General features: G+C 37.2%; 1 protein-coding gene across 1 annotated transcript in view; it reads left to right on the top strand.

Moving 5' to 3' along the window:
* LOC126177485 (serine protease easter-like) overlaps positions 1-22,386 on the top strand; it is a 65,865-nt gene that overhangs the window by 16,529 nt on the left and 26,950 nt on the right. Inside the window, exon 2 of the mRNA XM_049924459.1 lies at positions 3,069-3,315. Coding sequence (XP_049780416.1) covers positions 3,069-3,315 — 247 coding nt within the window. The remainder of the gene's footprint in view (positions 1-3,068; positions 3,316-22,386) is intronic.

Genomic DNA, 22,386 nt, shown 5'->3' with positions numbered 1-22,386 from the left:
TTTTCAGGTGGGCTGTAGTATTGGTGTTTCTGTGTTTTCAGATTTCACTACCATTTCATCTTACGTCACGCAAGTTGCGACTACAGAGTTCTCATAAGCAGTGTACTAGTGGCAGGAATCAGAACTACCATTCTGCTGTTCGCGTTAGACAGCTGAATTGCTGGAATGTGTGCAGTGTCTCTGAATCCCCAGCTGTCACCAGCAAAGGATGGCGCCACGCAAGGGTGAGTGGGAAAAGACGCTCATGCCTCGGTATGGTTGGGCACTGATCGCACCTGGCTGCCATCGGCCGACGGTTGCGTAGGTTGGGCCAGCGTCCTCCGTTGGCTTTTTGGATGTTTCTGAATTGGCGCCAGCAGGCCAATGCCCCAATTTTTAGTATTTAATGTCGCAAAAATCTGTGCTGACGGCAACAGGCCTACTACCACAGTGTAAACAGAAAAACAACTACAGTCACTTAGTAGTGGAAAGCGTCAGGACCAGATGAGATGCCTCTAAGATTCTACAAAGATTATGCAAAAGGATTTATTCCCCTTCTAGCAGTAATTTATCGAAGATCGATTGAGCAACGAAGTGGACCTAGCGGCTGGAAGGAAGCGCGGGTCAGTCCCGTTTTTAAGAGAGGCCGTAGGACAGATACACACAGTTATTACAATTATAGACCTATATCGTAGACGTCAATCCATTGTAGAATTAAATTATGGAACGTGTTTTATGCTCAATAATTATGACATTTTTGGAGAACGAAACTCTCCTCTATAAAAATCAATATGGATTCCGAAAACAAAGACCCTGCGTAACTCATCTTGCCCTGTCGCTCCATGAGATCCACAGCGCCGTCGACATAGGCGCTCAGGTTGCCACCATGTTCCTTAATTTCAGGAAGGCATTCGACAGCGTCCCGCACTGCCATTTACTGACAAAAATAAGAGCTTGTCGAGTATCGGAGCAGATTTGCGACAGGGTTCAAGACTTCCTTCCAGATAGACCTCCACACGTCGCCCTTAACGAAACAAAATCGACAGATGTAAAGGCAATTTCCGGAGTATCCGAAGGAAATGTGACAGGTCTGATATTGCTTAAGCATATAAATGATTTAGAACAAAGCATTGGATGCTCCTTAAGGCTTTTTGTAGGTGATGCGATTGTCTATAACAAAATAGCAACGCCAGAAGATAGTAACTATTTGCACAATAGGCTCTGGCAGATCACCCTGAACTTAAATAAATGTAACATAATGCACATACATAGAAAATGAAATCCACTACTGTACAGCTACACTGTTGATGACAAACCGCTGGGAACTGTATCTACCGTAAAATGACTAGAAGTAACTATCCAGAACGACCTTAAGTGGGATGACCACATTAAACAAGTAGTGGTAAAAGCAGATGCCAGACTCAGATTCATGGGAAGAACCTTAAGTAAATGTAACTCGTCCAAGAAGCTAGTGGCTTATGAGGCGCTTGTTCGACCGATCTTGGGTATTTTTCATCTATATGGAATCCCTACCATGTCGAACTGAGAGAGAGAGAGAGAGAGAGAGAGAGAGAGAGAGAGAGAGAGAGAGTGAGTGAGAGTGAGGGACGACCCAATGTAGTGCGGCTCGTTTCGTTACAGGATCATTTAGCAGGCGCAAGAGCGTTACAGAAATGCTCAACAAATTCCATTGTCAGACGTTAGAAGCGAGGCGTTGTGAATCACAGAGATCTGCTATTGATATTTCGAGAAAGCAGTTTTCGGGAAGAGTCTGACAAGATATTTCTTCCCACCACATACGTCTTTTGTAGTGACCACAAGTAGAAAATTCGAGAAATTAGAGCCAATACAGAGGCTTACCGACAATCGTCGTTCCCGCGCTCTATTCGCGAGTGGAACAGGATTGGAGGGCTCAGTTAGAGGTACGATAAGTACCCTCCGCCACCCACCATTAGCTGCCTTACGGATTATCGTGTAGATGTACATGTGGTATTATAGGAGTTGGGAAACCCTTGTAGCACAACTGAGATATTTTGAATTTCTCACCAAATTTTGAATTTCCCAAAAGTTTCTGAATTTCCCACCATTTTATATGAAGGGCAATTGGCCTATGTGAGAAAGAGGGAGGTTGGAGGAAATCTGACAACAGCGCATCATGTCATAGAAGAAGGTATAAATCTTACAACAGGGTAGATTGCAACGGAAGTGTCACTGCCCACTTACCCGCGTCTGCTAAAGAGATTGGCTACACTGTACTTGTCTGTACTCTTGTGGAGTATTGGTGCTCGGTATGGGATCCATATCAGATACGACTGACAGAGGATATTGAACGAGTTCAAAGGAGGTTAGTCCATTTTTTACTACTGTGAAGTAGCGGAGAGAGCGCCATGGATATGATACATGAGTTGGGGTGGCATTCATTAAAACAAAGGCATTTCTTTTTGCAATGAGTTATCTCGAAATATCAGCCACCAACTTTCTCCTTTCAATGTGTAAACGTTTTTTGGCAAGCACCTGCATAATTAGAAAATAAAATAAGAGAAATCAGAGCTTGCATGGGAATATTTGTAGTATTCATTTTTTCCACTTGCTGTTCGGGAGTGGAATGCTAGCGAAATAGCTTGGAGGTGGTTTGATGAACCCACTGCCAGGCGTGAATTGTAGAGTAGTCACGTAGATATAGAAGTATATCCAAAAATTAACATGCAGAGCCCATGCAGATAAGGCACAAAGACCAGTAAAAAGAAAAAGGAAATGAAGAATCTTGGTAAATTTCAGTTCAGTCTGGCTCTTGCATCTTGATCATTGACACTGGATGTTTCTTCATGTAACAATAGACTTGCACATGTGCTACTATGATACTGTTAGAAATAATAGCTGTCTAAACAGGTCCTTATGGGGAGCTTGGTTATTACTTTTAGTTATTATTCTAATGACCCTTTTCTGTAGTTTGAAACAGTGTTCTTTTTTTGTATACGAAACCCCCCGAAATGAATTCTGTAGTTAATGGAGTGGATGTAGGAGTGATATGTGTATTATTAAGACATCCAAAGTGACATGTGGTGCTACAGTGTGGCCCATGCTTTCAGGGTTGTGCGAGTCGCCGTGCGTGCGGGTGTCAGAGTGCAGCTGGCTGGTGCAACTGCTGCACTGTAAGCCACGGCCGGCAGGCCTCGTTGAGCTGATGCAGAGCCTCGTGTGCGGCAGGGACGGCTACTACATTTACGTCAGTTGTGGGCCACCACCGGTACAGCTGCAGCCACACCTGCCGCCTCCGCCGCAGCCGCAGCCAGAGGATCCCATCTGGAATCACCCCAACCTGTGGCTCCTGCCCATGTGAGTGGCGCCGTCTCTTGCCTGTCTCTGATCTTGTTTTTCCTTACAGTGGCCAGTTATTACTACATACAAGGTGGATCCCAAATCTGTCGCCAACAGTTTGGAGGTTACTCTACCAAATTTTTTGTGTGTCTTCTTTCAAAGGACCCACACTCTCCAGTGGTTCGTTACAAAGCAATGACATATATATGATTTACTCTGTTTCTTACCACGCATTAACTTTGGTTCAGTGCTAATACCATCAGAACAGTGAAAAACCTGTAATACAATATTACCAAAATGTGCAAAACAAAATACAAAAGAGTGATATAAGTCTCAAATATGAGAGTACTACTATGAGTATTTATTTATTTATCTGGATCCGTGGGACTGTGAGAGCCAGACCTACTTGGTTATGGAACGAATCAGTACATAGTTTGCACAACGCCGACTAGAAAATTTGCACGCAAAGGAATTAAAGAATTAATAAAACATGACAAACTTGTGAGAGAACATGAATATAAAACAGAAATTACCTAGAAAATTACGCAACTAAAGTGAGGAACTCCTGCATATAATAGGAGGTGTGCGGCAAAAGGAAACCTGTTAACCTAGATTTGATAGAATTTATCACTCTGCTGAAAGCCTACTGAAAACGAAATATACTGAACAGATTTCATCTTTCTGTACATTGTGAAGAAGGTATTATCCAAGTACAAATAGTCTTTTCCCCTAGTCTTCACTGCACGATTACAGTTACTTCTGAATGAGTCATTGTTGTCTACAACAAACTCCTGATTAAATGTAGGAACAGAAATCCCAGCTTTAGAATTGCAAGGCACCTGAACAATGATGTACATCAGCATTGTGAACTGACACAGCAGGTCAGTCTGGTCGCTGTTTCCTGGGCTAAGTATATTGTTGGTGAATGCAGAGTTGGCATTTCCCATAGTTGTTGGAGAAGCTCAGCACAGCACCCTTCAACTGCATTCAGTGAACCCATACATGACTTACATACAGACCAACGCTTCATAGCTGCAGTTACCAATACTGCTGTGTGTCACTCCTAAGATACAACTAACACTGCCTGAACGGGAAATCCCAGGTATTACTAAATACAGGTTTCAAGGCAGAGTAATGTGAGCATTACTTTCGGTAAAAACAGATATCTTGAGTGAATGGAGAAAGTTTGTTTTCAAATAAGACACATATTACACACCTTATTTGCTGTGTAATACAGACAGAAACATAAATGTAGCGGGGGGGAGGGGGGGCAGAGAGGGGTAAAAAATCAAACAGAATGTAACTGCTCTCTAATAAACCACCAAAGACTACGCATCCTTTGTACCTTATTAGTCAGATAATGTCCCTGAACAATCTCTGAAATTTTCTCAGTGGAGTTCAGCTTATCTTCTAGAGAACACAAAAATTTATTTTTTTCATCGGAATTCTCTTTCTCAACCTGATTTTGGTCCTAGGAAACCGCTACATAAGGCTAGTTTTGTAATAACAGTTGAAGTAAACATGCATAATGAGGTCAGTTTAGAAGAGAGCAGATGTTGCCCAATAGCGAAAGGTACAATGTCCAGCATGTTGTTTTAACAATGGACTACAGCGTTTAAAGTGATATGTGCTTATAACTTAATGTCAATTAAGGAGAGTGGCTCTAAGGGAGTTACCTTTCTGGTCTGAGTTGATAAATAGGATATCTATCACCTGACGATGTGGCTTCAGTTGACACAAAACTGGTTGTGACTTTGAATAAAAGTATTTTGAAGCGAGTGAGAGTTATTTCATTCAAAAAAAGAGATAATGTTGTCTGTGTACTCTGATCTATCCATCAAAGTGTCACGAATTGTTGTTTAATCGTAAACCATGCACGCATAGTGTCTTTAAAGAAAGACATGGTTCCTGTCAACGAAGCTCTTGCTTGCATATCTGGCATATTTCCTACTGATATAGTAGCTTTGTTTAGACATTGCCTTTCCACGACTTATTTTCAGTACAATAATGAGTTCTATGAACAAATTAATGGAGTGGCAATGGGTAGCCCTCTAAGTCCAGCCGTTGCTAATATTTTTATGGAATTTTTTGAACAGCAAGCACTGCAGTCAGCCAGAAAAAGGCCTTTTAAGTGGTATCGATATGTGGACGACACTTTTGTCATATGTAATCACGGTGAAGAAGAACTGAACCGTTTTTTGAAACATTTGAATAGCATCAGTTCAAAAATACAATTCACTATGGAGACAGAAAGTAATGGACAGATTAATTTTTTGGACGTCTCAGTGATTAAACGAGCAGATGGGACTCTGGGTCACAAAGTCTACAGGAAAGATACGCATACCGATCGTTATCTTCATAAGGATTCAAACCATCATCCCAGGCAGAAGAGAGGTATTATCAAGACATTGGTGGACAGGGCTAATAAAATCTGTGAGCCAGCTTATTTGCAAGAGGAACTAAATCACTTGCGAACCGCTTTCCAAAAAAATGGGTACTCTAGAAAGGAGATAGATCGAGCACTCCATCCCAGAAGAAAATGTCCGAAAACGTGCAACAACAACAACCATCGGTGGGGAAAGTTTTTCTTCCATTCATCCACAATATTACGGACCGTATCGGGAAACTGCTGGCCAAGTTCAGAGTTGAAACAATCTTCAGACCCACCAAGAAGATTAGTGAATGCTTATGATCGGCGAAAGATGCACGACACCCTTTAGCTACTCCTGGTGTGTATAAGATTCCGTGTAGTTGTGGGAAGGTTTACATTGGAACCACAAAAAGAAGTGTCAATACTCGCCTAACTGAACATAAAAGGAACTGTCGACTGGGACACACGGACAAATCGGCTGTAGCGGAACATGTTTTTGAAACAGGTGACCATGAAATAAAATTAAGTGAGATGAGCGTGCTAGCTAAGACATCGCATTATTATGCACGTATGTATAGAGAGGCTGTAGAGATTTTTAAACACCACAATAATTTTAACAGGAAAGAAGAAGGCTTGAAGTTAGATAAGATATGGCGATCGACTTTGTACCAAAGATGTGACAATCGATCATCTTCGATCGAGAGTAATGACGCCAGCCAGAGATAGTTTTACTGCTGACAACACGTGACGAGTGGTGGCGCCGTCTACACACGCTATATAAACAGGACCTCCACGGCCTAGCAGCCACTCGTAGACTCACCTCAGACGATGTTGCCCGCAGCTGGCAACAGAACATCAGGGAGAAGTATTTCTAATATTGGACCACGGCCTCTTAGCCCGGAAGTTTTAATTACTGAAGACGCCGGCCGTGAAAGCCTACACGCTATGAATACAACCATAAGAATCAGGCCATCGAAATCCGTTCACTTACAAACAACCAGTAAATTCCTTCTAAGAATCGAATTGTAATGTATAAATTGGCTGCAATCTTCTAATTACTTTACACCTTAGATTTGACAAACATGTAAACAAGAAGGTGGTTAGATAAGATTTAAGAATATGTGTGAAGTAACGGGCAAGTGACTGAATGTTCATATTCTCAAATGTTGGGTGAACGTAATCTGAATATTTGCACCTGTGCTGTTAAGCTGTCTTAAGATATACGCACAGTATTATCTGCAGTACTTGTATCGATGCATTTACCTTTCATATAAGGGTTTAACTACTAAGTGAGTACATTGAGGTCACTTAGAGTCATTTCATTAATGTCTTCTAAAGCACCCACAAACTGAAAGAAAAACAAAACTAAACATAGTGAAATTTGGTATCGTTATTTTTAAGTTTCTTTGTTCCTTTATACCTATGTTTAATACTTCCATCTTTGAAAAATTTACAATCCCAGCCACTAATTAATCCCAGGTATCAGTGTGCCAAAATAATTTTAAATTTAGTATCAAGCTGCACACAATTTTTCACCATATCTTGTTTTTAATATTCATAGCCAGTAATGTTATATAAATTATTTCCTTCTTACTAATTTTTTTAAACAAATTAGATGCATTATTGAGCTTCTTCAGTAGAGCATCCATTTATATAGATCAAGGATTTATTAAGATTAAAAATTCTCACTCAAAATTCTATGCTGAGTATCATATGTTAAATTTTTCGTATCATACATGACTACATGCGAAAGTGTATCATTCGGAATTTTGTCACTGAATGTGGCACACAGCTTCATCCTTGTTTTCTGAGTAGTTAACGCATTTAATTCTTGTAGACCCACTTTTAACACAGGATAATTTTCAATAAATTTGAAGGAACTCACATTGATATAATTATTGAATTATGTTAAAATATTTGATACTCAGCTTCGCTGGTAAGATTGGCTACTTTATTTTCCAAGTATTGTTTAGTAACTGCCAGAATAACCACTTATTAGATCTTTTAAAGATACTAATCATCAACGTTTAGTTGCTTTAAAAATGCCACATACTTCTTTTGTATGTCTGTCTTAAAATGTAGAAAAGTGTAATATACTTTCAGATAATTATTTGGTGGATCTAGATTCCCCCTTGTTAGAGAAAAAACTTTATTTCCTCCATTATTTACACAGATATTTTGTAATTTGATGTGATCGAACAAAGAAGGGTCAGTCAACTGATTATTCTTCCTTTTTATCTAGAAAACAACAAAGATAAAATAAGGCATATCAAATTCTGTAGAATTACAGTAATAGGTGACATCTACACTCCTGGAAATTGAAATAAGAACACCGTGAATTCATTGTCCCAGGAAGGGGAAACTTTATTGACACATTCCTGGGGTCAGATACATCACATGATCACACTGACAGAACCACAGGCACATAGACACAGGCAACAGAGCATGCACAATGTCGGCACTAGTACAGTGTATATCCACCTTTCGCAGCAATGCAGGCTGCTATTCTCCCATGGAGACGATCGTAGAGATGCTGGATGTAGTCCTGTGGAACGGCTTGCCATGCCATTTCCACCTGGCGCCTCAGTTGGACCAGCGTTCGTGCTGGACGTGCAGACCGCGTGAGACGACGCTTCATCCAGTCCCAAACATGCTCAATGGGGGACAGATCCGGAGATCTTGCTGGCCAGGGTAGTTGACTTACACCTTCTAGAGCACGTTGGGTGGCACGGGATACATGCGGACGTGCATTGTCCTGTTGGAACAGCAAGTTCCCTTGCCGGTCTAGGAATGGCAGCACGATGGGTTCGATGACGGTTTGGATGTACCGTGCACTATTCAGTGTCCCCTCGACGATCACCAGTGGTGTACGGCCAGTGTAGGAGATCGCTCCCCACACCATGATGCCGGGTGTTGGCCCTGTGTGCCTCGGTCGTATGCAGTCCTGATTGTGGCGCTCACCTGCACGGCGCCAAACACGCATACGACCATCATTGGCACCAAGGCAGAAGCGACTCTCATCGATGAAGACGACACGTCTCCATTCGTCCCTCCATTCACGCCTGTCGCGACACCACTGGAGGCGGGCTGCACGATGTTGGGGCGTGAGCGGAAGACGGCCTAACGGTGTGCGGGACCGTAGCCCAGCTTCATGGAGACGGTTGCGAATGGTCCTCGCCGATACCCCAGGAGCAACAGTGTCCCTAATTTGCTGGGAAGTGGCGGTGCGGTCCCCTACGGCACTGCGTAGGATCCTACGGTCTTGGTGTGCATCCGTGCGTCGCTGCGGTCCGGTCCCAGGTCGACGGGCACGTGCACCTTCCGCCGACCACTGGCGACAACATCGATGTACTGTGGAGACCTCACGCCCCACGTGTTGAGCAATTCGGCGGTATGTCCACCCGGCCTCCCGCATGCCCACTATACGCCCTCGCTCAAAGTCCGTCAACTGCACATACGGTTCACGTCCACGCTGTCGCGGCATGCTACCAGTGTTAAAGACTGCGATGGAGCTCCGTATGCCACGGCAAACTGGCTGACACTGACGGCGGCGGTGCACAAATGCTGCGCAGCTAGCGCCATTCGACGGCCAACACCGCGGTTCCTGGTGTGTCCGCTGTGCCGTGCGTGTGATCATTGCTTGTACAGCCCTCTCGCAGTGTCCGGAGCAAGTATGGTGGGTCTGACACACCGGTGTCAATGTGTTCTTTTTTCCATTTCCAGGAGTGTAGTTCAAAATTATTGTTTCCATTCAATGCAGCAATCTCTACAGTTTCTGGTTCAAAGAAAGACAAGCAAATTTCGAATTCTTTAGTGTTCTTGTTGTCTAGCCCAAGTCAATATTGTAGCTCATATCTAACCACAGGACATGGATTTCTATTGTTTCCACAGCAATTTTATCTTCCTTAGGAAGTGTGGCCACATCTTCAACACAAGCTTGGTTATGGCAGCCCATCGAAAATTGGCATCTCCAGCTCTTGAAGACCATGAAAAATTACAGTTGAATCTCCTTCAACAAAATTTCTATATAATCTTTGAAAAATGCACCAGATATTTCTAATGGATAAAGTATTTCCTTTATCTCACTTCTTATCTTCCCATTATTAAACGTATGAAGGACCATGGTTAACTCACTGGCTAGAGACAAAGTGAATTGCATAAAGACACAAGTAGAAATGGAAGGATGTTCCATTCTAGGCAAAATATTGTTATCTTTCTTTATGGTGATAACCTCAAACTGCTTTGCCACATAGTTGTCAAGCAATTTTTATTGAATTTTTGAGGTATGTTGGATAATGTGAGCAATCTGCTCCAACTATACTAAACCTCATGTATAGCTGAGTATGAGTAGGATGCACCCACCATCTCCAATACTTAGATTGTTAGAAGATTTAGGTTATTTTAAATCTTTTCATTAACAGGGAATGCATAAATCTGATAACTCTCTATTTTGTACATTATTTATTAAAGGTAAAATTTTATTAAGCCATTTGTGAAATAGCTGTTACAGTAGCGCCATTGAAGTCAATCAAATGATAATTTTTATCAGTTACAGTTATTTCTAAATCCTCAATAGGATGATAAATTTAATTTATTTAGCTCAGACATATTCAAAAACTGAAAGAACCAGAGGTTGTACAGAGTTTCAGGGAGAGCATAAGGGAACAATTGACAGGAATGGGGGAAAGAAATACAGTAGAAGAAGAATGGGTAGCTTTGAGGGATGAAGTAGTGAAGGCAGCAGAGGATCAAGTAGGTAAAAAGACGAGGGATAGTAGAAATCCTTGGGTAACAGAAGAAATATTGAATTTAATTGATGAAAGGAGAAAATACAAAAATGCAGTAAATGAAGCAGGCAAAAAGGAATACAAACGTCTCAAAAATGAGATCGACAGGAAGTGCAAAATGGCTAAGCAGGGATGGCTAGAGGACAAATGTAAGGATGTAGAGGCGTATCTCACTAGGGGTAAGATAGATACTGCCTACATGAAAATTAGAGAGACCTTTGGAGATAAGAGAACCACTTGTATGAACATCAAGAGCTCAGATGGCAACCCAGTTCTAAGCAAAGAGGGGAAAGCAGAAAGGTGGAAGGAGTATATAGAGAGTCTATACAAAGGAGATGCACTTGACGACGATATTATGGAAATGGAAGAGGATGTAGATGAAGATGAAATGGGAGATACGATACTGCGTGAAGAGTTTGACAGAGCACTGAAAGACCTGAGTCGAAACAAGGCCCCCGGAGTAGACAACATTCCATTGGAACTACTGACGGCCTTGGGAGAGCCAGTCCTGACAAAACTCTACCATCTAGTGACCAAGATGTATGAAACAAGCGAAATACCCTCAGACTTCAAGAAGAATATAATAATTCCAATCCCAAAGAAAGCAGGTGTTGACAGATGGGAAAATTACCGAACAATCAGTTTAATAAGCCACAGCTGCAAAATACTAACACGAATTCTTTACAGACGAGTGGAAAAACTAGTAGAAGCCGACCTCGGGGAAGATCAGTTTGGATTCCGTAGAAATACTGGAACACGTGAGGCAATACTTACCTTACAACTTATCTTAGAAGAAAGATTAAGGAAAGGCAAACCTACGTTTCTAGCAATTGTAGACTTAGAGAAAGCTTTTGACAATGTTGACTGGAATACTCTCTCTCAAATTCTAAAGGTGGCAGGGGTAAAATACAGAGAGCGAAAGGCTATTTACAATTTGTACAGAAACCAGATGGCAGTTATAAGAGTCGAGGGACATGAAAAGGAAGCAGTGGTTGGGAAGGGAGTAAGACAGGGTTGTAGCCTCTCCCCGATGTTGTTCAATCTGTATATTGAGCAAGCAGTAAAGGAAACAAAAGAAAAATTCGGAGTAGGTATTAAAATCCATGGAGAAGAAATAAAAACTCTGAGGTTCGCCGATGACATTGTAATTCTGTCAGAGACAGCAAAGGACTTGGAAGAGCAGCTGAATGGAAGCGATGGTGTCTTGAAGGGAGGATATTAACAAAAACAAAACGAGGATAATGGAATGTAGTCGAATAAAGTTGGGTGATGTTGAGGGTATTAGATTAGGAAATGAGACACTTAAAGTAGTAAAGGAGTTCTGCTATTTGGGGAGCAAAATAACTGATGATGGTCGAAGTAGAGAGGATATTAAATGTAGACTGGCAATGGCAAGGAAAGCGTTTCTGAAGAAGAGAAATTTGTTAACATCGAGTATAGATTTAAGTGTAAGGAAGTCATTTCTGAAAGTATTTGTATGGAGTGTAGCCATGTATGGAAGTGAAACATGGACGGTAAATAGTTTGGACAAGAATAGAATAGAAGCTTTCGAAATGTGGTGCTACAGAAGAATGCTGAAGATTAGATGGGTAGATCACATAACTAATGAGGAAGTATTGAATAGGATTGGGGAGAAGAGAAGTTTGTGGCACAACTTGACCAGAAGAAGGGATCGGTTGTTTGGACATGTTCTGAGGCATCAAGGGATCACCAGTTTAGTATTGGAGGGCAGCGTGGAGGGGAAAAATCGTAGGGGGAGACCAAGAGACGAATACACTAAGCAGATTCAGAAGGATGTAGGTTGCAGTAGGTACTGGGAGATGAAGAAGCTTACACAGGATAGAGTAGCATGGAGAGCTGCATCTAACCAGTCTCAGGACTGAAGACCACAACAATAACAACATATTCAAAAATACCAAAACAATTAGTAAGGCATAATCTAAATATTTTTAGACTGGAAGACACTAATTTAAGTCACACAATTTTTTTATAACAGATATTACTACAACCCCCTAAAGAAGGAAACTGGAGACTTAAGATAATAAATTTCTTAACCAACTAAAATTATTTTGACTAATGTTTTTCATCTTTAATAAATGTTTGAAAAATATTGACACAGTGGTTGTTAAAAAAGGGTAGACAAAAAAGAGTGATAAAGGCATAATTAAAAGAATAATTTAAAAAAGAAAGAAACAACCTAGAACAGAGTATCAAACAAGTAAAAAGGATGATCAAACTGTTATTAACGCAACTAGCACAGAGGAATAAAGGTTTCAAAGCTATTGAATAAAACACATGGTCACTCATCAACACCACTACTGAAACTTCCTGGCAGATTAAAACTGTGTGCCAGACCAAGACTGGGACTCGGGACCTTTGCCTATCGCGGGCAAGTGCTCTGCCAGCTGAGTTACCCAAGCACGACTCACGCCCCGTCTTCACAGCTTTACTTCTGCCAGTACCTCGTCTCCTACCTTCCAAACTTTTCTGAAGCTCTCCTGCGAAACTTGCAGAACTAGCACTCCTGAAAGAAAGAATATTGCAGAGATATGGCTTAGCCTCGGGACCCAAGTTCGAGTCTCGGTCCGGCACACAGTTTTAATCTGCCAGGAAGTTTCATATCAGTGCACACTCTGCTGTAGAGTGAAAATATCATTCTATTAACACCACTACTATTTTGATGAATTTCACAATATACCACCAATTAAACCATATGAAAGTCTGCAGCGTCTCTAAAAGTGAATCAGAAATACAAGAGGTATTGAGAATATATGAAGAAAAGGAAAAAGATAGTGAAGCTCACCGGGCTATTAAAAAAAGAGGATGGTATTACTGAAAGAATATCTATAAGTGAAAGAACACTAGAATATATCAAACACTAGAATATATCATATATATTGTGAAGATCAAGTTTTTGGATGAAGCCCCTTGGGTACATTTAAATTTGTTGGTAAATTACAAGTAAAACATGATAGAGATATATTAACTGTTGGTAATAGGACACATGGAAGTACAAATGGACTGATGAATCTTTTAACTAAAAAGGATTGCTATGGAAGATATGAAAACAAAATTTGATGCTGTTGATTTATAAAATATGCAGATATTTTGTACCACTCATGTGCATTGTATTCTGAGAAGAATCCAAATAAAATAGTCAAATAAGGACATGATATTAAAAATATTATAGTTGATATCTATTTCCAAAATGAGTTGCACATTTAAACTCCAGTGGAGGTGAGAAAATAGGTGAAGGTTTAATTAAAAAAATATAGCAAAATCAGTTGTGTATATCCAAATGACTAATGGGCTACAGTAATTTGGTAGATTAGCTGGAAATAAAAATTATTAGAATGAAAAAGCTGGAATAATCCAAATATCAACAAATAAATTTAACGATTTTACTGTCAATAATCCAAAAGGAATTCCATGTTTAATCAGAGTGAATTTACCACACACGTTTTGGTAAAATGAGGAATATGGAAAAGAGTTGGTCAATTGGACTTTGAATCATTTACCATTGCCAAAGATACATCTACCAAGGTTTTTGTACTATGAACCATGTACTGAACCAGAAGAATGTCTAGCATGTAGCGACAAAGTTATCAATGCACCAGATGAAGCTTGAAAAAGGCATGGTATTGCACAAAGATATAATAAAAATTTAGAATCTAGACATCAAGCCGATAAAGAACTTTACTAAGCTACTAAAGAGAGAAAGTATGCTACAGATGCTTCACTTGGTGAAAAACAGCCACAATAATTAGAGGAATAATGAATGGAAAACAACAATCAGGTATGGGTGTTCATGAAAGTACTTGAGGTTTATAAAAATATTAAACTTTATAAAAATTTTAAACTGTAGAAATGAGTAATTTCAAAATTGATTATATTGAAAGCAATTGCAAATGAAATCAGTAATGATCAATTACATGTTAGTGATAATTTTCTACTGATGCGCAACAAAGGAAGAGAGATAAAAAACTCTTGCAATTTACTCATGACACTAGATATTCCTGTTGTAAAAAACACTGGTAATCTAAGAAAAAGAAACAACGTTCAGGACTAACAAAACATGAAGGTGGTTTTCCTCCATTATGTTTAGCGGAATTACCATACCTAGCAACTATTGGTTCACTATCTGATGGAGCAGCTACTATTGCAAAGGCAATAACGGACAAGAAAAACGTTGATGCAGAATTAGCAGAACAAAACAGACACAATTTAGCACTGAAGAAGAAAGGACATCCAACAAATAAATTTCCAAAAAATAATTGATACATATCCTAATGCATTAAGTAATTCGTGTATGCAAAGGCTTGGGAAGCATTTAAAACTTCAACAGCTTAAACACTTTCATGGTGTATTTATGCTTCATTAACTACCTTATAAACGCAAAAATACTGCCTGTGGAATAGTTAATCTGGATACAGCTGATCATCTTGGTACTCACTAAATTCTATGAATGTTTTTTCCTGTTTAAAAATCCAGTAGGTATTTTTTCCATCCACTGATAAAACACAGAAAATTTGATTCCATTATAAAAGTAAAGATACAAAATTTGTGATTGATTCATTTGCTGGAACTATACTAAAACATCTAGTTAACTGTCTGGGAAAAAGTTACCTTACACAAATAATTAGAGAATAGAAAATTTTAATTTGTGTATATTTCTGCTAAACCTATTGCCAGATAACCATAAGTTTAATGAAATTTTAAATCTAGTGAATGGATATTTTTGAAAATAGAGTGCAGCCTGAAGGGAGTATGGATAATGGAAAATAAAGGAAAATAAATTACAAGCAAGAACTGATTCAGAAATAGGAAGCTTAATGAAACAGTTTTATAAAGACTGATGTGGCATTTTTACTCGCATTCGGGAGGACGACGGTTCAATCCCGTCTCCGGCCATCCTGATTTAGGTTTTCCGTGATTTCCCTAAATCGCTTCAGGCAAATGCCGGGATGGTTCCTTTGAAAGGGCACGGCCGATTTCCTTCCCCATCCTTCCCTCACCCGAGCTTGCGCTCCGTCTCTAATGACCTCGTTGTCGACGGGACGTTAAACACCAATATCCTCCATCCTAAAGCAATTAAAAGTTGATGATTAGTATCTTTAAAAGATCTAATAAGTGTTTATGCTGGCATATACTAAACAAAACATAGAAAATAATTTAGCCAATCGTACCAGCGAAACTGAGTACTCAAGTATTTTAACATAATTAAGTAATTGTATCATTACAATACATCATAATTACAAAAATTATGCAGAGTTATCAAGATAAATATACTAACACACCTTGAGCAAAAGCTTGAAACAACTCTTGTATTTACTTTAGATAGGAGTAATAGACTAGAAAAGGTAGTACATGATAGACAAATAACTGAATTTAATTTTATGGTGGGAAATGAACAAAACATGCACAATTAAGATAATGACTTCAGGCTAAAAAGAGTTAGTGTTGTTGGCAGGAATGTAAACAAAGGTATGAAATTTGATTACTTTGATATTACAGTAACTGTATCTGATAATCTATATATAATAAATAAGAGCAAGAAATCAATAATACATCAAAAATCAAAATTTCTAACTATAAGATTAAAAAATACAGTTGAAACTGAACTAGTAGATTTAAAGTTAATTATATTTAGTGACATAAGTTAAAATTTAATCAATTTTTAATCTGTGTAAATGAATAAACTTATCTGGTACTTGAATTGCAGAACAGATACTGAAAGAAGGAATGCTCACCCTGCAACAATTAAAAATGGGTGACAGAGGACTGTAGATCTTTACACAGAGTACATGACTGAAGAGAGTAAATTTGTTAAAAATTTTTTGAAGGTTATGGTCTGCATTTTCGTGAAGAAATTATTAATGAATCACATAAGCCAATTAGAATTTTTTTAAAAGAGGAAGTATTGTTTCATTTGATATAGATGAAGTACGACAAGCAGATCTAATAGAAATGAATTATGTGAACTTGCAGGAAATATCCAAAATAAAGGAAGGATTTCAATATTTATTAAATATAATTCCTGGTTTTTTTCAAAATTGTCTTTGGCTGTTTCAGTTAAAGGTAAAACAGATGAAAAAGTGGCTTATGCTTTCAAAGAATATTCAAAGTAAGAAAACAAAGAAATCTACAAACAGATAATGGAAAAGAATTCTACAATAAATACTTTAAAGAACTCATGAAAAAATGTAACATCAACGATTACTTAACTTTTTCAGAAATAAAAGTATCTGTTGCATAAAGATTTAACAGAACACTCAAAGAAAAATGTGGAAAAAATTTGACTTGTAAGGAAATTACAAGTGGATAGATATAGTCTCAAAATTAGTTGAAAAATACTATAATGCAAAACATTCAACCATAAAAATGAAGCAAATAAAAGTGAATGCTAAAAATTATATTCCCAATGTCATTTTAGGTAATAATAAACGAAATTTAAAACAAGAGATTAAGTGAAATTCATTAAATTTAAAGGAATTTTGGAAAAAGGATAAACAGTTAATTTGCCGGAGAAATTTTTGAAATTGAGGGTGGTATTCATTCTGTTCCAATCACATATAAATTAAAAGCATTGGACAGAGAAGTACTACACAGGACAAGATATCTTGACATTTATTTTGTGGAGAAGGTCTTGATGATGAATGGAGTTAAGGCTTATATTAAATGCTTGGGTTTTTATAATTCACATAATAGTTGGGTAGATAAAAATTAATTTCTTTCATAAAAAATTTTATGGAGTTGAATACATGGAATTAGTTATTGATAATTTTGAAAACTCTTTGATACTGAATATTGTGTTATTAAAGAAGATACAATATATTTTGATATTAAAATAAAAGTAAACACAAATGGAGTAAAGTCAGAAGGATTTGACGATTTTAAATTTGAGTTCAATGAATCAAATGATAGATTTAGTAAGTTTCACTTATTATATGCATGTAAAAATTGTTATGAAAATGATGCAAAATGTACACTTAAAGGAAGTACTTGGAGTTCCACATTTATTGATGAAGACGCATCATATCAGTAGTCAATTGTTCTTGTGTGTAACCATTCATAAGGTAAAAATAATTATGCTAACAAACAATATTCAGTCTTTCTCTAGTACAAGTTTACTGAGACGGGATCATATTCAAGTCTTACCATATCTTCAAATTTTGGATGATTACCTCTAATATTTTTGCATTGTTTTTTTTCAAATAACGTTTTTGTATTGCAATTACATAATAATCACTCTCACTGTTATCACTGAATAATCTTAACAAACGAAATCCAATCTTATATTGTGATTTGATGTCTCAGGTACATCATGTGGTAATAATCTATCTGTTTCTCTGTTTCTATTGTTTATTGTCTGTAATATAACTGTTTTTCTCAAATATTCTCTTTGTTGTTCCTCCAATTTGGTGTTTATTTCTTGCAGTCGTTCTATGAAATAATTTTTGTGTTCTATTTGGCTTCTGTAGGAATTTATAATTTCCTTTCTTATGTTATATTCTCCATGTTCATGAACTGATGTAAAAACTGTTCAGTCTTGAAATTGTTGATTACATAATTAATTAATTAACTTCACTGATAAAATTTGTATTGGGATGTAAGGTTAACTATTTGTAATCCTTCAAACCTTTTCTTACGTTTTCTGTAATGTGATGAAAGACAGCTTGATTGCTATTTTTATAATTTAATATTTCAACTAAATCTCTTGCTTCAAACCAAGTATTATTATTTTCATCATTAATCATATATGCATGCTTACCATTGTAAGTAAGTTTGTTGTTGATGAGCTCTACAATTGACTCCATGTACAAAGAGTAACAATATTAGTTAAAATATTTTAAGCAAATTCTACAGCAGGTTTAATCATATTTTTATCACAAACATTTTTCCTCTTCTAATGTATTTGATCAACAGTATCATTGGATTGGTCTCATAATTTCGCAACAAAATAAGAGAGAATGCTCAAGTGAATGTCGTACATTTCTTTGGTTTTATTAACCCTGTGTACACCAAAACAAACATTAACTATATGTTCTGTGATATTCCTTGCTGTGGCCGCCACTATTTTATTTTGCAAGAAGCTCACCTTGATGCAGCTCAATACCCGTGATTTAGCATATGGTCCAAAAGTGACAGATGGTACAGCATCTACCAGTCCTGTATGAGAGCCCACCAATTGTGCTGAATTTGTTTCTGATTGGTCAGCACATCTGGGTGTTATGCACCAAAACACGTAACTTCTCTTATTAATTATTTATAAATTTTATATACTTTTAACACAGTTTTTAATATGACGACCTCCCATGGTTACTCTATGAGTGTATCTTTTTGTTTATTATATTTCAGTACTTTTGATAAAGATAAGAGTAACAATATTGCAACCAAGGTGCTTTGGACACATTCAGGTTGATTTGGCGCACCTGGGAGACAAGGTAGTTTGGTTGTGCTAGTCACTCTGTTTTGGACATTCTTCAGAGCTGGACATGTATCTCTGTTTTGGGTGTTCTTCAGAGCTGGACATGTATCTCTGTTTCGGATGTACATCAGAACAATACATATAACTCAGTTTCAGGCAGACATGTCATACTCTATATTGGAAGTGAATAGAAAACTTACCATACAATTAAGAAATGTGTGTCAAGTGTTGTAAAAAACAGTGTAAAATGTGTAAATATTTAAATAATAACCAAACACGAAACATTAATGAGAAGTGTCACCTACCATCATTGTAAGTACTAAAGATCTTACCCTCTGTAGATACAGAGACTGACTTGGCCATGTGGCAACCCCATAAAAAGCACAATCACAGGTTCAAATTAATTGCGTAGCAGCCTCCACCCTAGAAGAACCCACTTCAGACAAGCTGTCTTCTGGGCTGGGGACACTACTTTAGAAGCTAACAGGTTGGTGGAAAGAACAGTTAGAGACTCTTCTTCAATCTCTCGAGATCTCTCCATCTTCCAGATCAGACTTGTAAAAGAACATATGATTTATAGTTCTATTATTTTATAATCTGCATATTCATGTTTTCTGATGAAATATTTTATCTTCTTCAGATTTTCCAAGTTTAAAACCAGATAATCCTCTGAAAGACGAGTTTTAGACAATATACCATCAACTTTAAAAATATTTTTTGGTATAAAGCTGGGATATGGCAATGTAAACAATTTGTTCTTTTTTCATCTATACTACATCACAAATTCTATTTCTTAGTTGTAAACATTCTTTATCTTTGTCTTTTAACTGTTGTAATTTCTGACTTTCTTTATATTTAATTTTATAGTTTCTTGTTGTTTACATCCACCATATTTTGTGTTGCATGGTAAAACTTCATGTGTTGACACAATTTTTGGTTAATTTTGCTTCTTTCTTGTTAGATGATAAAGAATATAAACCATATTAATTGATAAAAATGGATCTTTTTGTGTTACATGTTGGCTCTGCCTCAGAAGGGGATCTGGAACTTTTACCATAGTTTGTTTTGCTTCCATCATCGCCATTATTACTTTATCTGTACAGTTCAAAATTCAGCAGCATCCTGAGCTTTAAACCATGATTACTCTCTTTATGAATATTTATGAGAACTTCTTTATCATTATATTTAAGTTTATGTAGATGAGGTTTAAAATCGACTCCATTTAATATAATATAACTTTTTAAACTTCTTTCAATGGTAATTAAAATCTATGAAATTTTCTTCCTGTTTAAAAATCCAGCAGTCATTTTTTTCATCCACTGATAAATCACAGTAAATCTGGTGCAATTAATTTCTCTTTCTCACCTTTCTTGACTCCATTTAATATAAAAGTTAAGATTTTTAAATAATGCAGTGTTGTAATTTCCTTAAGAGTGTGTCTAAAGCTGTTTCATTACACATCTGAATTTCTTCCAGATGAAGCACATATTGTACTAACACCTCATAAATGATATAAAAATATGTAGTAGAAATACTCGTAAAAGTAAAAAATTTCAGATGTAAATATTTTATCTGTATAGGTATTGAGTTTGTAGCAACAAGAAAGATGATTAATTTATACAAAGTTTTATTTAGAATAGGAGAAAATGAGTTAAATTTATCTGACACTAGTGCATAATTTTATTTAAATGTAATAAAAATTGTATGTTAATAAATGAAGGCTTCCAAAACCTGTAAAAAAAGGTGAGGTGGGGAAGTCAGTTGGTAATTATTATTTACAAATGCACACAAAGGATAAGCAATTACATATTTGTACAGAGTGTGATTAAAATGTCATAAAAATATGAATAATAATAAACAAGTTCTTTGTGTATGTGGAAAATATATTTTAGCTAACTATTACAAGAAACATTTAAAAATAGTTTCCAAAGAAGAACTTTCCAAACTATTACTATCAATAAAAAATGATGAATGTGATGATTTAATCAAGAAATTTATTACTTGTCAAGAAATTAAAGATTTTGTTTGTTTTACTTAACTTCTACATCTAGGTACACACTCCCAAGTAGATGAAAGATTTGTCTTCAGGATTGCTATAAACAAAGATGGAACTTAAATAAAATTAATAAAAATGAAAATTAATTAATCACTATATTTGCTATTTCATGAAGAAACTTAAATTTATCCCACAAATTAGTCATATGCGACCTTACTTAGAAGATTAATAACTTTTCAGTTTAATAAATTTGTATTCTATATAAATGGATGGTCTACCAAAGAGGCCCAACAATGGAAATACTTCTAATTTGTTTAAAAAGATTGGTGAGTTAGAATTAAATTATTTGCGTTGCTTTCCTGGATAAGAATATTTAAAAACTAGATATGCTTAAAAAACTTGTATGGAGTTTGATCATAAATTTAAAATTTTTGCTAAACAGATTTTTGGTGAAACTTCCTGGCAGATTAAAACTGTATGCCCGACCGAGACTCAAACTCGGGACCTTTGCCTTTCACGGGCAAGTGCTCTACCAACTGAGCTACCGAAGCACGACTCACGCCCGGTACTCACAGCTTTACTTCTGCCAGTACCTTGTCTCCTACCTTCCAAACTTTACAGAATCTCATTCTGGAAACATCCCCCAGGCTGTGGCTAAGCCATGTCTCCGCAATATCCTTTCTTTCAGGAGTGCTAGTTCTGCAAGGTTCGCAGGAGAGCTTCTGTAAAGTTTGGAAGGTAGGAGACGAGGTACTGGCAGAAGTAAAGCTGTGAGTACCGGGCGTGAGTCGTGCTTCGGTAGCTCAGTTGGTAGAGCACTTGCCCGCAAAAGGCAAAGGTCCCGAGTTCGAGTCTCGGTCCAGCACACAGTTTTAATCTGCCAGGAAGTTTCATATCAGTGCACACTCCGCTGCAGAGTGGAAATCTCATTCTAGATTTTTGGTATTTTCAGTGTTTCGAAGATGGTAGTATTAAATTGAGATATAATAGCATTAATAAGCTTAAAAATAATGATAATGAGTTTCGTGACATTCATTTTTCATTTAAGTTTTTCAGATATTTTAAATACATATATAACTTTTTTTTATAGCTTGTGTGTGCTTGAGAAAAATGTTAACAATATAACTGCCAAGTGCACTGAACATACCCACTAAGTAGTGCTATAGCTCTTAATGAGTAGACTGCAACGGCATTTTAAATTTCTAATTTTGGTCAACAGTTATATAAGATATAGAAAATCTAATTATTGCTGCTTCTGGAAGGTGTTAGATAGCCTACCTGCCACTGGGTCCATGCACCATACATCATTTACATGGTTAGCCATATAGTAATGTTGGTGATTCATTCGACTGATTCAAAGAAATAATTTCTTCCTCAGTTAATCTTTACTTGTAGAAATTACGAAATTCTTTACGAATATGTCTGTTGTCAGCTGTAGTTATTTGTCAGTTTCTAAATCCATGAAGGTATTTATCATGATCATGTTATTCATCTACTTGCCTCCAAT

The sequence above is a fragment of the Schistocerca cancellata genome, chromosome 1 (genome assembly GCF_023864275.1).
Source record: "Schistocerca cancellata isolate TAMUIC-IGC-003103 chromosome 1, iqSchCanc2.1, whole genome shotgun sequence".
NCBI lineage: Eukaryota > Metazoa > Arthropoda > Insecta > Orthoptera > Acrididae > Schistocerca > Schistocerca cancellata.
The sequence above is the reverse complement of the archived record's forward strand: the minus strand, read 5'-3'. Positions and strand labels throughout refer to the sequence as shown.